This window comes from Lissotriton helveticus, chromosome 5_1 (genome assembly GCF_964261635.1).
Source record: "Lissotriton helveticus chromosome 5_1, aLisHel1.1, whole genome shotgun sequence".
Classification (NCBI taxonomy): Eukaryota; Metazoa; Chordata; class Amphibia; order Caudata; family Salamandridae; genus Lissotriton; species Lissotriton helveticus.
Window position 1 is genome coordinate 1683972596 of NC_136065.1, and position 17105 is coordinate 1683989700.

Sequence of the window (17105 nt, forward strand, 5' to 3'; positions counted from 1 at the left end):
GGGGCCTTTGTTACGCCACTGTTCTTGAGGGGGGTTTACCCATTTGGGGATAACTACAATTAATGTGAGGTTTAATCCGGGGGAATACGCCCTGCTTAGCTACTTCTGTATAAAATTTGAGTTAGAAGGGGGTCAACTCAGTACTGAACTGCCAGTAATACTCGATCGAGGAAACCGTTGGGTCCAGGTGTCTTGCTGGACTGCATATTAGATATGGCAGAGATAATCTTGTCTTCAGTGATGGGTTTGTCCAACTCAAGGGGCTAAGGAGGAGAGGGGATAGGAGGAAGCATAATGTCTGGTAATAGTGGGTGTTTTACCTTCAGTGGGGACGAGGTCTGCGGGCGTAATGGTCCTGATCGAAGGCCACATAGAATCATATCTCTTAAACTGCGGTGTCAAACTAATGCCTGAAAGCACAAGTGTGATGTGTGGTGTCATGCTAGTAAAAGTGACTTCACTGCTCTCCAGTACAAGCCGTTAAGATGAATTGCCAAACCATCACTAGACTATTATACCTTACATTAGAGCAGCTGCGCACTTCCACAGATTCCCAACATGGGAAGCACCATTAAGTGAAAGCATTTCCCAGTAACTTACAACATGTTCTATTAATGCAGTACAGTGTACTCCCAACTGGTCCAGTTTGGTTACTAATGCCTTTTTTGGGCTTTTTTCAGGTTCTGAGGACGACAAGAATAGAAGTGGTATTGTGGAACCCACCTCTGGTCAGACCACGGTAAGATTTGAGTATTGTGTGATAAGAACCTTACTGTTTAATGTCACTTAGAGGAGAACAGCAAATATGAAAAGATACCTCTAGTCTGACCTATACATTTTAATCTGATGATTAAATCCCAAAATATTTCAGAGGATGCAATTTATAGAAAAAAGCTTTTATTTTATTTAGGCATGTTATTTTTTTACTTTTCCATTTATTTCATTCTTATCGTATTAAGTAAACATTAATTTTCTTAAAGGATTTTTTCATGGTTATCAACATTTCATAGAACCCCATAGTCACCATAAGCTCATACCACTCATTCCGTCATACACTCTTCAACACTCACTCACCAACCTATAACATTACACTACTGACAAATAAGACACAAAATAGTGAACATACAGCATTAGAACTACTGAGAAACCCCTATGAGTTTTACAGGACCAAATATTCAAAGTTTCTTATTCATAATATTGTACAATTTCCAATCTCTTTGTTCCTTTTCTTCTTTTTTCTTTTTTTTATAACTCTCTGTGTGGGGGTCTCAGACGCGTACGGCCTATGTACGTTTCGGTGATTGGTATTATTTGGTTCACCTTCTTCAGGGCCAACATAAAACTAAACAAACGACAAATATGTACACTCTATTTTAAAAGCACGGGGTTCTTTTATATCTTTTTCTATCAGGAAGAGATCACTCTTTGTCTTTCTTACGAGCAGTAAAACTTTACAACATGGCGGTAGCCGAATCCTGTATGGGAAAAATCCTACGTAGTAGAAACTCTAATGCTGGTTGATCTGCCTTTTGCTTTCGAGTGCTTCGTAGTTTGGGACTGCTCCGTATATATATGTATCTACGAAAGATGACCTAATTTTAGAACTCTGTTAAAAAACAGATATTAAGGTTGCTCACAGCAATTCCTCTTCTCCTTTCGCTGCATGTGACATTCCGCGTCTTGCGATATAACCTGGTTCAAAACAGCAGCACGTCTTTAAGGAGGCGTCCGGCTTTCTTAACTGCCGGCAGTAAAGAAAGCCGGACGGCTCCTTAAAGACGTGCTGCTGTTTTGAACCAGGTTATATCGCAAGACGTGGAATGTCACATGCAGCGAAAGGAGAAGAGGAATTTCTGTGAGCAACCTTAATATTTGTTTTTTAACAGAGTTCTAAAATTAGGTCATCTTTCGTAGATACATATATACGGAGCAGTCCCAAACTACAAAGCACTCGAAAGCAAAAGGCAGATCAACCAGCATTAGAGTTTCTACTACGTAGGATTTTTCCCATACAGGATTCGGCTACCGCCATGTTGTAAAGTTTTACTGCTCGTAAGAAAGACAAAGAGTGATCTCTTCCTGATAGGAAAAGATATAAAAGAACCCCGTGCTTTTAAAATAGAGTGTACATATTATTATTATTATTATTATTTTTAATTTTATTAAGCGCACAGCTACCCAGAGGTTTCCCGGCGCTGACCAACAAGGTGTGACAATTGCAACAATTACTGGTTGAATAGCCATGTCTTCAAGTTCCCGCGGAACTTCAGATAGTTGGGCTCAGTCCGAAGATAGAGCGGAAGAGAGTTCCACAGGGATGGACCCAAGAAGAAGAATGAGCGGCCACCCATTCTTGCTCTCTTGATCCTAGGAATCAGAAGCTTGGATTGGGAGGATGATCTGAGAGTGCGGGAAGGAACATACGAGATAATAAAAGATTTAAGGTATTGTGGGGCATTCCCCGCAATAATTCTGTGTATAAAACACAGAGCCTTAAACTTAACCCGACTCTCAATACGGAGCCAGTGAAGACTACGTAGAAAGGGGGAGATGGAAGACCTGCTCGGGAGTTTGCCAAGGAGGCGGTCTGCCATGTTTTGAACAGTCTGAAGTTTCCGGACAATCTCCTTGCCGGCACCCAGAAAGAGAACATTCCCATAGTCCAGGCGGGAGGTGATAAGTGCCTGGACTACGGTTTTCTGGGTGTCAGGAGGGAGCATCCAGTTAATTTTCTTTAACCACTTGAGAATGACCGTACAGGTGGCACAGACTTTAACAGCTTGATTCCTCATTGATAATTTGTCATCAAAAATGATGCCCAAATTCCGAGCAGTTCTGGAGGGCAAGGGGAGAGTGCCCATTTGGTCAGGCCAATGAGAGGGCCCCCATAAATCACGATTAGTACCAAACAGGAGAAGCTCAGTTTTCCCTCCATTCAGTTTTAATTTGTTCTCATACATCCAAGCAGAGATTTTACTAAGCCCGAGACGTAAGGAGGAAGGGAGGGATGTGTGACTGGTGGATAATGAAAAGATTAGCTGAGTATCATCAGCATACGAGTAAATAGCGAGCCCCGCTTGCTCCGCAATCGTAGCCAAAGGTCTTACGTACAGATTGAAGAGAAGGGGGCTCAAGATGGAACCCTGCGGAACCCCGTATGCTGATGTATGGGGTTTGGATGCTGATGAGGCTGAAAAAACTTGAAACGTCCGATTACTCATTAAACTAGTAAGCCATTCTAAGGCAAGATGGGAAATGCCAATAGATCTAAGGGTGTTAATAAGGATAGAGTGGGAAACCGTATCAAATTCGGCACTTAAATCCAGCAGGATAAGTGCCACGGTTTCCCCTCTATCTACCAGATGCCTAATAGTTTCCGACACTCCCAATAATGTAGATTCGGTGGAGAAGCCTGAACGAAAACCCGACTGAGAAGGGTGTAGGATAGTATGGACTTCGATATAATTGGTAAGTTGTTGATTAATGTGCTTCTCCAAGATTTTTGAGAAAACTGACAGAAGGGAGATGGGACGGAAGTTAGCCAGATTATTCGGGTCAGCATTGGCTTTTTTTAACAGTGGTACAACCATCGCATGTTTCCATGATTGGGGGACCTTGGCCTCCCTGTCGTTTGTTTAGTTTTATGTTGGCCCTGAAGAAGGTGAACCAAATTATACCAATCACCGAAACGTACGTAGGCCGTACGCGTCTGAGATCCCCACACAGAGAGTTATATAAAAAAAAGAAAAAAGAAAAGGAACAAAGAGATTGGAAATTGTACAATATTATGAATAAGAAACTTTGAATATTTGGTCCTGTAAAACTCATAGGGGTTTCTCAGTAGTTCTAATGCTGTATGTTCACTATTTTGTGTCTTATTTGTCACTAGTATAATGTTATAGGTTGGTCAGTGAGTGTTAAAGAGTGTATGACGGAATGAGTGGTATGAGCTTATGGTGACTCTATGGCGTTCTATGAAATGTTGATAATCATGAAAAAATCCTTTTAAAAATGAATGTTTACTTAATACGAGAAGAATGAAATAAATGGAAAAGTAAGAAAATAACATGCCTAAATAAAATAAAAGCTTTTTTCTATATATTGCATCCTCTTTGAAATATTTTGTGATTTAATCGTCAGATTAAAATGTATAGGTCAGACTAGAGGTATCTTTTCATATTTGCTGGGTTTTTTTCTCCCCCCTCTGGACCTAAAATTACATTTGGGAGAACCCTTGATTTTCATTACTTAGAGGAGAACATACAGACAAAAGAGGGACATTGTTGGTCTTAGTATAGGTGATTAATTATGAGAATTTGTTATCGGTACACAAGTACACAGAGACATATGCCATATCAACGAAGGGCATATAGTGTCAATGCAGGGACTATATCAAGACAAGCGCAATGTCTTTACAGAGAGAATATTGAGATGGATTCACTCTCAGCATATGGACTTGAATGTATCTGAAAAAAAAGTAGTCTCAACATGGGGATATATTGATTGCAGAATATGGTCTCAAAATTCCATCTCTGTTTTGATGACCATGATCATATTATGCCATGTGAATAAAAATAAATGTAGCCCAATGTTATGTAATTTAAAGCAACTGTACTAATAATTGCAGATTCAGACTATTATTACTACACTGCAAAGATGATATTACATTTTTTATCCCACTACAACAAAGACTTTGAGGAAAACATTGCTAACTACCTTACAGATTGCATGTTATAAAGAGATTGCATAGGGAAATAACTCTGCTACTTGTCACCATGCCTCTCCAATGTGCTTTTATTTTACTGCACCAATTTAACCCCTTGCATCCTCGCTTTGGTTAAATACTTAAATAAAAACATATGCAGAAACACAATGGCATAAATCATATGTGCAAATGCACCTAGTGTACTTATTATCATTGCTGAGGGAGGACAGGAGCATTATGATCCGCTCAAGACATCGCTTCTTTTTAGGGCCATGGCTGCTCCCTTTCCGCCATCAACCATGGAAATAATATATTACACACTGAATGTGTGTGTGCGCGTGTGTGTATATATGCTCATAAAACTCAGAGTTGACTTGAAACACAAAGGTTTGATTACCACTGCTAACCATAACTCTCACAACAGTATTGCAAACCATACCTTGTATACTGTAGAAAATGCACATGGTTGACCTTTATTTTTTGTATTTGGGTTCACGGACCGACAGAGACTCGTAGGCCCTGTACTAATTAGGTCAACCCTGTAGTAGGTCCAATAAGGGTCTTCACGATGTCTGCCTTTGGTGTGTCAGGTACAAACATGATTCATTCATACCTAATGCATCCAGAGGTCATCAGAGACCAGGAAACAAATCTTTATGCTGCTGAACACAAGAAACATGGTTGGTTGTGCTCCAAGAATTAGGCATGCGTAACTCCAAGTCACTGTCTCAAACCAGATCCATTATCCATGTCTTCAAGCAAGACCAAGTCAAAAGACAAGTTTCTGTGCTGGCACAAGAAGCCTAGGCAAGATAATTCTCATTGCTCCCAGTACATGGTGAGATCGCAGTCTAAGTTCCAAGGGCCTGATTCTGCATCAGTTGTCAGACTAATTCGATCTCCCTAGCACGTACCAGGCTCTAGAGCATAAGAGTGTTTTACACAATGCAGCAGAACATATGTCGGTGCAAACAGTACTAACAGGGACATACAGGTAGAAGTTAAGAAGTAAACATTATTTGTACACAATGGGAAGTCAAAATCAATAATAATTATGCAAGCAAAGTCCAGTAACAATATGCTCAATTTCTAGCCAGAAGGATGGAGGGACATCAATTACATACGTAGTCAAATGCACTCACATATTTTGGATCATCCAACCAGAGTGGGCAAGGGTGCAAAGTATTTTTTTGAAGCTTAACTGTATGAGGGTTTTTTTTGGGGACATTGCTAAAGAAGTTAATGTCTGAATGTCAGGACCCATTAAAATCCAGACTCTGGGAACACATTTTGAAAAGGACTGACTTAATTTTTTGTTACTGAAGGCTAAGATTTCAGGTAGTAGCAAGTCAGTAGTATGAAGTTGACCAGAGCCTCTACAGAGGCAGGTTTTCTTGTGCAATTGATCAGAGTGAATGCTTCTGTGAACTTTAAATGTGGATCTCTCTCCAGTATCGAAGCCAGCCTAAAGAAGACAGGGTTGGGGTGATGGTGATGTGTTCATACCGGTCAAGCTCCGAAACCAGATGAGCAGCTGCATGCAGTGAGTCTTTGATATGTGCTAGTTGAGTTTTGAGGATTCCTGCTTAACTGGCATTCTCATAATCCAGTCTGGACGGGACCAGATTGTACCACTGTTTTCAATTAGGTAGGAAGGATTTGATCACCCTTTAGTTGCTAATTTGTGATTCTTGTTACTGAATTCATATGGCCAAGGGAATATAATATTGTGTCTAGCATAATGCCTAAGGATTTGGAGTATTCAGAGATAGTAGGACAGCAACATAAAATGGTAGAGAAACATAACACCTCTTTGAAAGGTGTGGATAATGCATTTGTTGAGAAGGGAAGAAACTCTTTTTGGATGTTGGGCTTTTGGTGGAGAGTTGTCATTCAGGATTGTATATAGTCCAGAGCCAAGGCCTATATGATTTAGGGTGGTCGTTTAATAGCCTAGAGGAACGGCTTCATGCAGGACTTGAGCCATATCATCTCCCAACCATGATTCAGTTATGAATAGAATGTCTGGTTTTGCGTCAGTGAGAAGGTTGTAGATGTGATGTTTGTTTTTAGAGAGCATTTATTAGTAGACAGTTTAGAGATTGAGCTTTCTGTATGAGTATAGCAAAAGTGGAGCTGTTCTATATTGTGTGTTCTCGTCCAGCAAGCTAAGAAGGCATTTTAATGGGTCTGCATGTGTAGAAGGTGGAGACAGTGTTTGAGAGTAAATTGGTGCCCTGTCTTGTTTTTGTGGTGTAGCCTTGTTGCGCAGTAGACATGGAGAAGTGACGTTGTGAGGTGTGGCACGCTGCTTATATTGTTTGTGTGTTTAGGGTGGAAGGTGTAGGAGTCAGGGGTGGTGGTGCACTATGTGGGTCATGTAGTAAGTTTCTAAATTGTCCAATGGATGAGAGGCGGTTGGAAGAGAGTTGCTGTATGTGTGTTAGGTGTGGTGGAAGAGAGAAAGCTTGGCATTTGAGTTTGTTCATTTGTGTAGTTTGAAAGGTGGGTGTATGTTTGTACTTTGTGACAGTTATGAGGTGTTGCGCTTGCAAGATTTTGTTGTGCTGGTGTGCGTGATATGTTTTGTTTTTGAGGAAAGTGAAAGGAGATGCTGATGTATTTGTTTTATTAGATGGATTTGTTTGTATAGTATTGTTGGTCATATTGAGCTGAGGCAAGATATACATACCTCTGAATTAATAAATAGCATCAATGCATTGGACATGACGTTACTAGAAACCGGTCCTACGCACAAGGCCGGACATACCTTAGACCTCCTATACACTAACTCCCAGGGAATTCAGATTGTGGATCTCTATCCAGTCCTATGGTCGGACCATGTGATAATAAAGTTCAACATTAGAGTGAACGCGATCAAACCTGTCCACCCACAGAAGGTAAAAATGAGTGAGGCTTGGAACAAAATCAATCCTGACTCTCTTACCTGCGCTTTTACGCCTCTCCTTGTGACTCATAATGCTGATCCAGATAAGGTGGTAAAAGACCTAGATGAAGCAATCACCATGGCATTAGATCACATAGCCCCAAAACAGCTAACTAAATGTCCCAACACAAGATCTCCCTGGTTCACACCAGACTTAAAACTAGTGAAACAGACCACTAGGTCCGCCGAGCGTAAATGCCGTAAAACAAAGAATCTTATGGATAAACAACAATATAAAACTGCACACAAGGACTATATGAGCCAGATAGCTGCAGCGAAGAAAATCTATCTAGGAACCAGAATTGAACAAGCGGGAAATTCGCATAAAGCGCTATACTCCATAGTAAAGGAATTTTCAAATCCTTCTTCTGGCCAGCCACCCACCACTGAGTCCCAAGAGTGGGCCGTCAAGCTTTCCACCTACTTTAAGGACAAAATAAATGATATTCATAAGGCCTTTCCCAAAGGGACTAGACAATCTAATGCGAAGGACAATGACACAAGTTCATTTAATACGTCTACTCCTGAACAAACATCCTTGTTTAAAACCTTGTTAGAATTTCATACTCTCACTGAGGAAGAAGTTAGCGACAAATTAAAGAAAGCAAAATCAGGCTCCCCAAGCGATCCTGCATCTGCCCAGATTTTAGCAAAAATAGCCCCTGCCATGATAACTGAAATAACGGCAATTTTTAATCTATCACTAGCCCAAGCCACCTTTCCTGCGTCTTGGAAAGAAGCAACGGTTAGACCCATTTTAAAAAAGAATAATGCTGACCCGAAGCAACCAGTAAACTATCGTTCTATCTCCCTCTTACCACTGTTTGGCAAAATAATGGAGTCCCTAATCAATATCCAATTAACCAAACATTTGGACGACAATATGCTATTGGACACCTCCCAATCGGGCTTTAGAGCCTACCACAGCACCGAGACCGCCCTTCTGGAGGTAGTTGATAACATCCGGCTGGCCATGGATGCAAAGCATTCTGCCATCCTGATTTTATTGGACCTGTCGGCGGCCTTCGACACCATTTCACACAGCGTTCTGTTAAGGCGGCTGGCTGAGATTGGTGTCGGGGGTCCCGCACACAGGTGGATCCAGAGCTACCTAACAGGGAGACAGTCAAAGGTCAAAATTGGTTCATTCTCTTCACCTTATGTGGAAAACGATACAGGTGTCCCTCAGGGTTCAATTTTGAGTCCAACTTTATTTAACGTATATTTATCACCACTGGCCAAGGTAATCAAAGCCTATGGTTTTGATACGGTATCATACGCTGAGGATACCCAGATTTTGATAACATTAGGCCCCAACCCTTTAGAAGCTAAAGTTAGATTCCAACAGTGCATGATTTCCGTCCGTGAGTGGATGACAAACAACTACTTAATGTTAAACACCGGAAAAACGGAAATCATGCTGTTTGGCATGGCTAATAAAATTTGGACGGATGAATGGTGGCCTCCGTCTTTAGGCCCATGTCCAGCCCCGAAAAATTTAGTTAGGAACCTTGGAGTCACCATCGATGACAAACTGTCCATGTCCCCACATATAAATAAAGCTGTTCATACCAGCATTGGGCTAATGAGAAGCCTCAGAAAAATCTTCAAGTGGATTCCACTTGCTTCCCGGAAACCCCTTATTCAGGGCCTTATAATCAGTCGCCTTGATTATGGTAATGCGCTACTTGCTGATGTAAACGAAAGCTCCTTAACCAAGCTCCAGACCCTCAAACTCAGCAGCGAGGTTGACCCTCGATCTTCCACCTCGCACCCCCTTTGTACCATGTCTAAAGAAACTACATTGGCTCCCAATAAGAAAACGTATCAAATTTAAAATATGTTGCCTGGTGCATAAATCTATAAACGGACATGGTCCCAAATACCTGCAGAGAAAACTCCAGGGTTATTGTCCAGGGAGAACCCTCCGTTCATCCAACAAACACCTTTTAAGAGTCCCAAAGGTTAGGACGGTCAGAAATGGGGATAGAAGCTTTTCCAAAATAGGTCCCACCACTTGGAACACTCTACCATTGTCCATCAGAACTGACCTTAATCATAAAACTTTTCGTAAAAATCTTAAAACTTGGCTCTTTTAAACTGATATAAAATCCTCTGTCTGTCTATCTCTAGTCCAGCCTTTCGCAAGCGCTCTGAGACCGAACGGTGATCTATGCGCTATATAAAAATAAATACATAAACATAAACATTGTTTGTGAGGGGAAGTTGTAAGGTAAAGGGGGTGGTGCTGTGCTTATGAGTAGAGTGTATGTTGTATGTAGGAGGGGATTAAGTAGAGTTGAGTGCTTATCTTAGACTTGTTTGCTGCAAGAGTTAAAATGTGTGGTACAGTGGAGTGTGTGTTGTGCGGTTGTGTTATTGTGGTAAAAAGAAGAGGAGGGTGTTGGTCGGACAAATTATGGAAGGCTGAGTATAGGTTTGTTAGTGATAAAAGGGGGTCTGGTAGGAGTAATTAGAGTGGGGAGTGTGACTGGATGGGTTGTAGTTAAGTATGCTGTGGAATGGGGTTGTGTTAGTGATGAGTGGATTGGTTAGTGGTATACGATAGAGTTGTGTACTGTTCGTAGGTGACGGTAGGAATTTGTGGTAGCTGTGATAGAAAGGTATATAGGTGTGGTTTAGTAGTGTGTGCTGAGATCTTGGATTATGCATAGAGTTAGTTTGTAATACATGAATGGAGTTCATTTGGTGTGTGTGTGTTATTCTGGTTATGGATGGGGTAGGGTGTGTGCTGCTGAATGGGAAACTAGGCAGTATTTCTAGCCCTAGTTCCAACCAGTCTCGACCTGGCTCAATCTGGCGCTCACCCTTCACCCTTAGCCTCAGTGCCCAGGCTGAGATGCCCTAAGCCTTGGCCTTTTATAGCCCTAGTAGTGTGGTGACACTTTCAACCAATGGGAACCTCAGCGCTAACCCAAACCAATCACAAAACTAACCCTAAACATTAGGACCAATAGGAGACCCAGACCTTATGACTAATCATAGCCCTATTCGAAGCACTCAATCAGGCGCAAAACCCTTAACCCCAACGCCCAAAAGAAAGCCTAACCCCAACCCTAGTCCCAACCCTGCTTCCAGCAGCCAATCACACAGGAAACCCTAAACCCTATCTCCAATACAAAACCTTACCCTAGTCCTAGACCCAACCCTAGACTCCGCAACCAGTCACACATGAAACCCTAAGCCCTATATCTAATAGAAAGCCTAACCCTAGCCCAAACCCTAGACTAAGCAACCAATCACCCAGGAAACCCTAAACCATCCAATAAAAAGCCCAGTCCCAGGAACCAATTCGAAACCCTAAACCTATCCACCAATCAGATCACTAACCCTAAGCCCTACATCAATAAAAGCACTGACCCAGGAACCAGTCAGAACCCTCAAATAACAAAGGTTTGCTGGCCAGGAAGTTGGAAGCTGCTCCTCTTTTCAGAATCTCCTTGGAGACAGACAGGCTCAATCCACACTTCGAACTTCTGCAGGTAAGGGCCTAACATACTTTGTCCTCTAACAGTACTGTTTGTATAAAACTTTACTCACTCTCCTAGCAAGAAAACGAGTGCACAATCCTTACAAAGCACAGCGTAAACAGCTCACTGCTGTCTCAGACACCCTCTGTTCCTCTCTGATATAGAATATCCCTGTTACTCTGGGGAAAAGGGGGGTGTCTGGTTGTACTCACTTGCCAACACAAAATGGTAGCTGGGGTGGATTGCTGAGTACAGAACAAGGGAGAAATTAGGAGGGAAAAACAGATAGTCATGGGGAATGAGAGGGGAAAAAACTACAGATTTTGGACTGCAAATCCCACAGTTCAACCGATTAAATGAAAACAGTTGCGGGCAAGTAAAAACCACAAGTTTAAACATAAAACAGGTGCGAAAATATGCAGTCAAGGGCAGGTTAAAATTCCAATTTTTAAACTATAACAACCACAAGCAAAAACAGTTCAGTAATGATGCAATCACGGGTAGGGAAAGTCTATTTTTCAAATTTTAGGAAAGAGACAGCACTAGTCTGCCTCCTTACCATCCCCTGGTCTTTGGTTCCCTGCAATCTGAGGCACAGGGAAACTGCAGCTCACAAAATGAAGGTCAGTGTTTTGGGGTTCACCCAGCAAATCCTTAAGGGGCCTGGGCAGGTGTGAGAGGAGGGCTCAGGGTTGCCTGGGAGCTGGGGAGCCAATCAGCAGGCTTAGGTTTGATGATACTGGGAGGCTAAGAAGCTGCTCCTCTATTCAGAATCTCATAAGAGACAGACTGGTTCAATCCACACTTTGGACTTCTGCAGGTAAGGACCTAACAACTTTGTCCTCTAACAATACTGTTTGTATAAAACATTACTCACTCTCCTAGCCAAAAAAGTACACAATTCCTACAAAACACAGCTCAAACAGCTCACAGCAGATTACTCAGAGCACCCTCTGTTCACTCTCTGATGTAGAACATCCCGCTGTCAGAGGGGGAAAGAGGGGGGGGTCTGGTTTCACTCACTTGCTAACACAAAATGGGAGCTGGGGTGGACTGCTTAACATGTAGGTCTGAGCACAGAGCAAGGGATAAATTAGGAGGGAAAAACAGATAGTCATGGGGAATGAAAGGGAAAAAACTACAGATTTTGGACTGCAAATCCCACAGTTCACAGGTTAAATGAAAACAGTTGCGGGCAAGTAAAACTACAAGTTTAAACTCAAAACAGGTGAGAAAATAGGCAGTCACATGCAGGTTAATACTACAATGTTTAAACTGTACAACCACAAGCAAAAACAGTTACAAAATGATGCAATTACGGGTAGGGAAAATCGCTTTTTAAATTTTAGGAAAGAGACACCACTAGTCTGCCTGCTTACCACCTCCTGGCCTTTGGTTCACTGCAATCTGGGGCACAGGGAAACTGCAGCTCACAAAATGGAGGTGAATGTTTTGGGGTTCACCCAGCAAACCCAAGTAAATGTCTTGTAAAAGTACAGCCCTCTTCCTGTCTCTATGTCTGATCAATATGCCCATCATCCCAAAGAAAGAGGACAGAATCAAGTTTTCCCATTCCCCAGTAAATCTGTGTCCCAAGTCTTCAAATGTTGCGAATGTGACCACTCAAACCTTTGGGTACCTGTTTTATTACAATGTATCTCTTGAGTATAGTTAAGTCCCACCAGCTTGATAAATTTCTGCTTGAATACTATTAGGTAGACTCTCTTTTTTATTAGTCGTTTAATCTGTGAAACGTTCTTGCAGAAGCATGTCGCTACCATCGTCGAAAGAAGCTATCTATGTATGTAATATGGCTACAATTGTCAAATATGCCTACAATCAGAAGATTCAGAGTGCAGAATACCACAAATAATAACAAATATAAAAAAGGGTGGTAGTTGTTTGTTATCCGCACTTTGTTAAGAAGACCTATGTCTTCCTGGTTATCATTTTGTTCCCATCTTGTGCTGTAAAAGCTGATGCTCATACTTTTTGTTGCTTTAAAGCAGATGGATGAAATCTAAAGTCTGACTTTATTTGCCATTGTTTCACTAATACCAAATCCACAATTTATAATCTTTATCCTCACAACTTTTTATTACTTTCTGCATAATATTTCATACTCTGTGACCCTCTTTCCCCCTCTTTACAATTTCTTCCTTTTCATTTAGAGATTTTTCTGCAATATTTGGTAACCTATAAACAATAATTCCAAAGAACTCTTTCCTGTGGATTATTAGCCGGTATAACTTGACACAAAGAGTGATTGACAGATATTTGAGATAACTTTGCTGTTTGTACATCTTTTTTAACAATGGAACCCAACCTTTCCACCATACCTTTTGTCTGTGGCCAATTTGGTGTTATCTTCTGCTGTATCACTCCCATCTAGCTCAGGAACTTCCTGAGTTTATTTATATTGAAAGGTGGTCGATTAACTGTCTTCACCATATTTAGCTCCCCCATGTTAAAAGAATATGATCCAGAACAGAGAGTACTGCTGATGCTGAGGTTGATATCACCATTTTTACATTAGGGGATCAAGAATATTCATTCACAACAAAAGGTAATGCCCAGAATGTAGTGGTTCATAAAAATCAGCCGCTGACGTAGACCGGAAGCATCTAGCAGTTCAGACATGTGTATTCTGTGTTGCTTTCCCTTGTAATGCACTGACACAGATGACACGTTAATATGATTTGCTCAACTTGAGCATCCAACCATGGGAAATAAACTTTTTGACATAGAAAGTTCTTTGTTGCCGATACTTTCGTGTGTTTTGACAAACCCAGGCTTCTGCTGAATAAATGGAACTGATCTAGTGCCATTCCACAGAATTCCAGATGAAGCCACAGTTAACTCAGCTTGTACATTTCTAAATGCAAAGACGTCCTTTCACCTCACTTCCGGATAAAACTACTTTGCTCTGTATATGTACCTCCATCGGTTGGACGCTCGTCTCTCCTTAATGCCTTGCATTGTGAAATCTTTCATTGAGGCTTCAATTTGTTCATGTTCTGAAATTGCCTCTGGAACTGATCACCTGACTGTAAAACAAATCTGACCATAAAACTGATATATTCCTCAGCCATTGATTCTTGAGTCATTGTGTTTCCAGTTGGATGTCTAGACAATTATTCAGCAGGGTTATTTTCTTTCCCAGCTTACGAGCAATTTTCAAGTTGCAGTCAGTTAACATCATTCCCCACCTTTCAATGCGAGGAGGCATCTTTCAGAGTTCCAAACATAGCTGTCAGTGCTTGGTGAGCCATTATTACTACAAATAGTTTCCCATTTGAAAAATTATGAGGATGTTTGCAAGCCCAGACTACCGCTAGACTCTCCTCAGGCTTGATTAGTAAAGGTCAGTCTTGTATGTAATATCCTATGCTGAGGAGTCTATTTGCCTGGTTCATGCTGCACTAAAATAGTACCTAACTCTCCAATGCTTATATCCACTATCAGTTCAGTTCAAAGTTCTGGGTCAAAATATTTGAAATTCTCTCTAGACAGTACATCCTCTTTAAATCCTTTCAAATACACTTTCACACGTTATTCCTATTTCCCTATTAAATGCTTGCATTTTCTGATTAAATCTCTGACTGGAACACTGATGGTGGAGAAGCGTGGCTCAATGGTTAGAGCGGCAGCCCCTGATGCAGAGGTCTGGCCCGGGACCAGGGTTCAATTCCTGCCTCGGCGGCTCTTGGACTCAAGTTCCCCGGACTTGATAATTCTCGCCTCGGTGCCTCGTCTAATCATGGGTCCCACTCTGTGACTCTGGGCAATAGCTTGCTTAATCGCCACAACGGCCCCAGCAGCGCTTGGATGCCTGGCTTCACCTTGGGGGTGCCCAGGAGTGGACATTTCACAGGGAAGCCAGGATGAGTTCCACAGCGGTATGAATACAGCGCTACGAGACCTCTGGGTAGAAGTGCGCTATATAAATACAAACACATTTACATTTACTGATGGTAGCATAACCTATAATATACCTAAAGCAGTAGCTAGCCATTCTAAAAATAGAATGCATCTACGCTACATTTTTAACTACTGTCAGATTTGGGGGCGATTCTTTTACTGGGTCCAATTCTCATTCCTTGTTTTGTAAATGTGTCCTTAGAAAAGCAGCTCAGACTTGTTTATTTTACACTTTTTAGCATTTAGTTTGAGACCAGGTGGCTTTTTTAAAGGTGCGTCCATGGGACCCCATTTCCCCCCTCCAAATGGCTGCTATCAGGGGGCACACTGACAGTGCCCCACCTCCCAGCTTCTTTGCCTCTGCACCCGTGTCTGTAATACGGCAAGGGCGCAGAAGTAATGGGATTCCCTCTTATGGAAGGGGCTGCGCCCCCTCTGTTGATAGTGCTGGTGCTTTATTTGCACTACCGCTATTGGTATTGCAAATGGGGATGCACAAGCATCTGCGGCCCCTTCTGTAATACCAAAGTGCCCCAGGGGTGCACAAAGAGGGCACAAACGGCTGTTGCACCCCCGGGGAACTTCAGTAATATGGACTCAGCTGCTGTTTAACATTGACATACATCTTCCAAAGCTTAATCATGCTCCTCTTGAGATGTACTGAAAATCAAGATACCACCATAATTCATTGACTTACGCAAAGGCCTAATTTTTTTTTTTTAATACTTTCTTGAAATATCTCAGCAGCTGAGCATACACCAAAATTCAGACCTTTTAGAAAATGTATTTATGTACCTTGAGGGCTCATTAGTGTCTAACTCATGATAGCTTTGCACAAGTCTAAATTTGAAAACATTGTAGTTCCATTAAGGTCACCGATCACGTTATTTAGATGAGGCCCAAGATGCCCCTCTCTCTGAATTGCAGTTTTAGGAAGTCACATATCCTTATCAACCTCTTGAGATCCAACCATGAAATGAGCAGATTCTGTTTTTTTTTATTGTGCTGCCTTTGTACAAAGTGAACCCTTGCAGTGCTAATTTCTTCCTGCCTCTTGTTCATCATTATTGGCGTTCTGGTGCTTCAGTGTCCTGTTTTAGACCTTCCATTTGTTTCACATGCTCAATGTATCCCTTTACTGGTTTCCTCCAATATTTTTTTTACTTCCTTTTTACCACTGTCACGTTTTGTCCTGCATACACTCGAAAAGTGATGGAGTGAGGAGTTTGTACTGTTTGCCTGCTTTGCTCGCCACAGGAGTGGTTGGGAGCCTACGCCCAGCTGGGGGATTATTAATTCCTAGACCGGCCGCAGCGGAGGTGAGAGGCGCAGGCGAGCGGGACTGCGAGGACCAGCAGTCCATTTGTCATCGCCAGCTGGTTCCTCTTCCCGCCGCGCCTCGCGCCCCCTCCCAGTGACACGCCCCCCTGCCTGGAAGTGCTCTTTACTCCTCGCGGCCCCCGCTCCGCGGGTGCCGCTCGAGTGAGGAGTTTGTACTGTTTGCCTGCTTTGCTCGCCACAGGAGTGGTTGGGAGCCTACGCCCAGCTGGGGGATTATTAATTCCTAGACCGGCCGCAGCGGAGGTGAGAGGCGCAGGCGAGCGGGACTGCGAGGACCAGCAGTCCATTTGTCATCGCCAGCTGGTTTCTCTTCCCGCCGCGCCTTGCGCCCCCTCCCAGTGACACGCCCCCCTGCCTGGAAGTGCTCTTTACTCCTCGCGGCCCCCGCTCCGCGGGTGCCGCTCGAGTGAGGAGTTTGTACTGTTTGCCTGCTTTGCTCGCCACAGGAGTGGTTGGGAGCCTACGCCCAGCTGGGGGATTATTAATTCCTAGACCGGCCGCAGCGGAGGTGAGAGGCGCAGGCGAGCGGGACTGCGAGGACCAGCAGTCCATTTGTCATCGCCAGCTGGTTCCTCTTCCCGCCGCGCCTCGCGCCCCCTCCCAGTGACACGCCCCCCTGCCTGGAAGTGCTCTTTACTCCTCGCGGCCCCCGCTCCGCGGGAGCCGCTCGAGTGAGGAGTTTGTACTGTTTGCCTGCTTT

At 42.8% G+C, this 17105-nt stretch overlaps 1 protein-coding gene across 1 annotated transcript in view; it reads left to right on the forward strand.

The window, feature by feature from the left end:
- ZFHX2 (zinc finger homeobox 2) overlaps positions 1 to 17105 on the forward strand; it is a 527257-nt gene that overhangs the window by 329298 nt on the left and 180854 nt on the right. The window contains exon 6 of the mRNA XM_078640613.1: positions 681 to 739. Within this exon, the coding sequence (XP_078496739.1) occupies positions 681 to 739 (59 nt within the window). The remainder of the gene's footprint in view (positions 1 to 680; positions 740 to 17105) is intronic.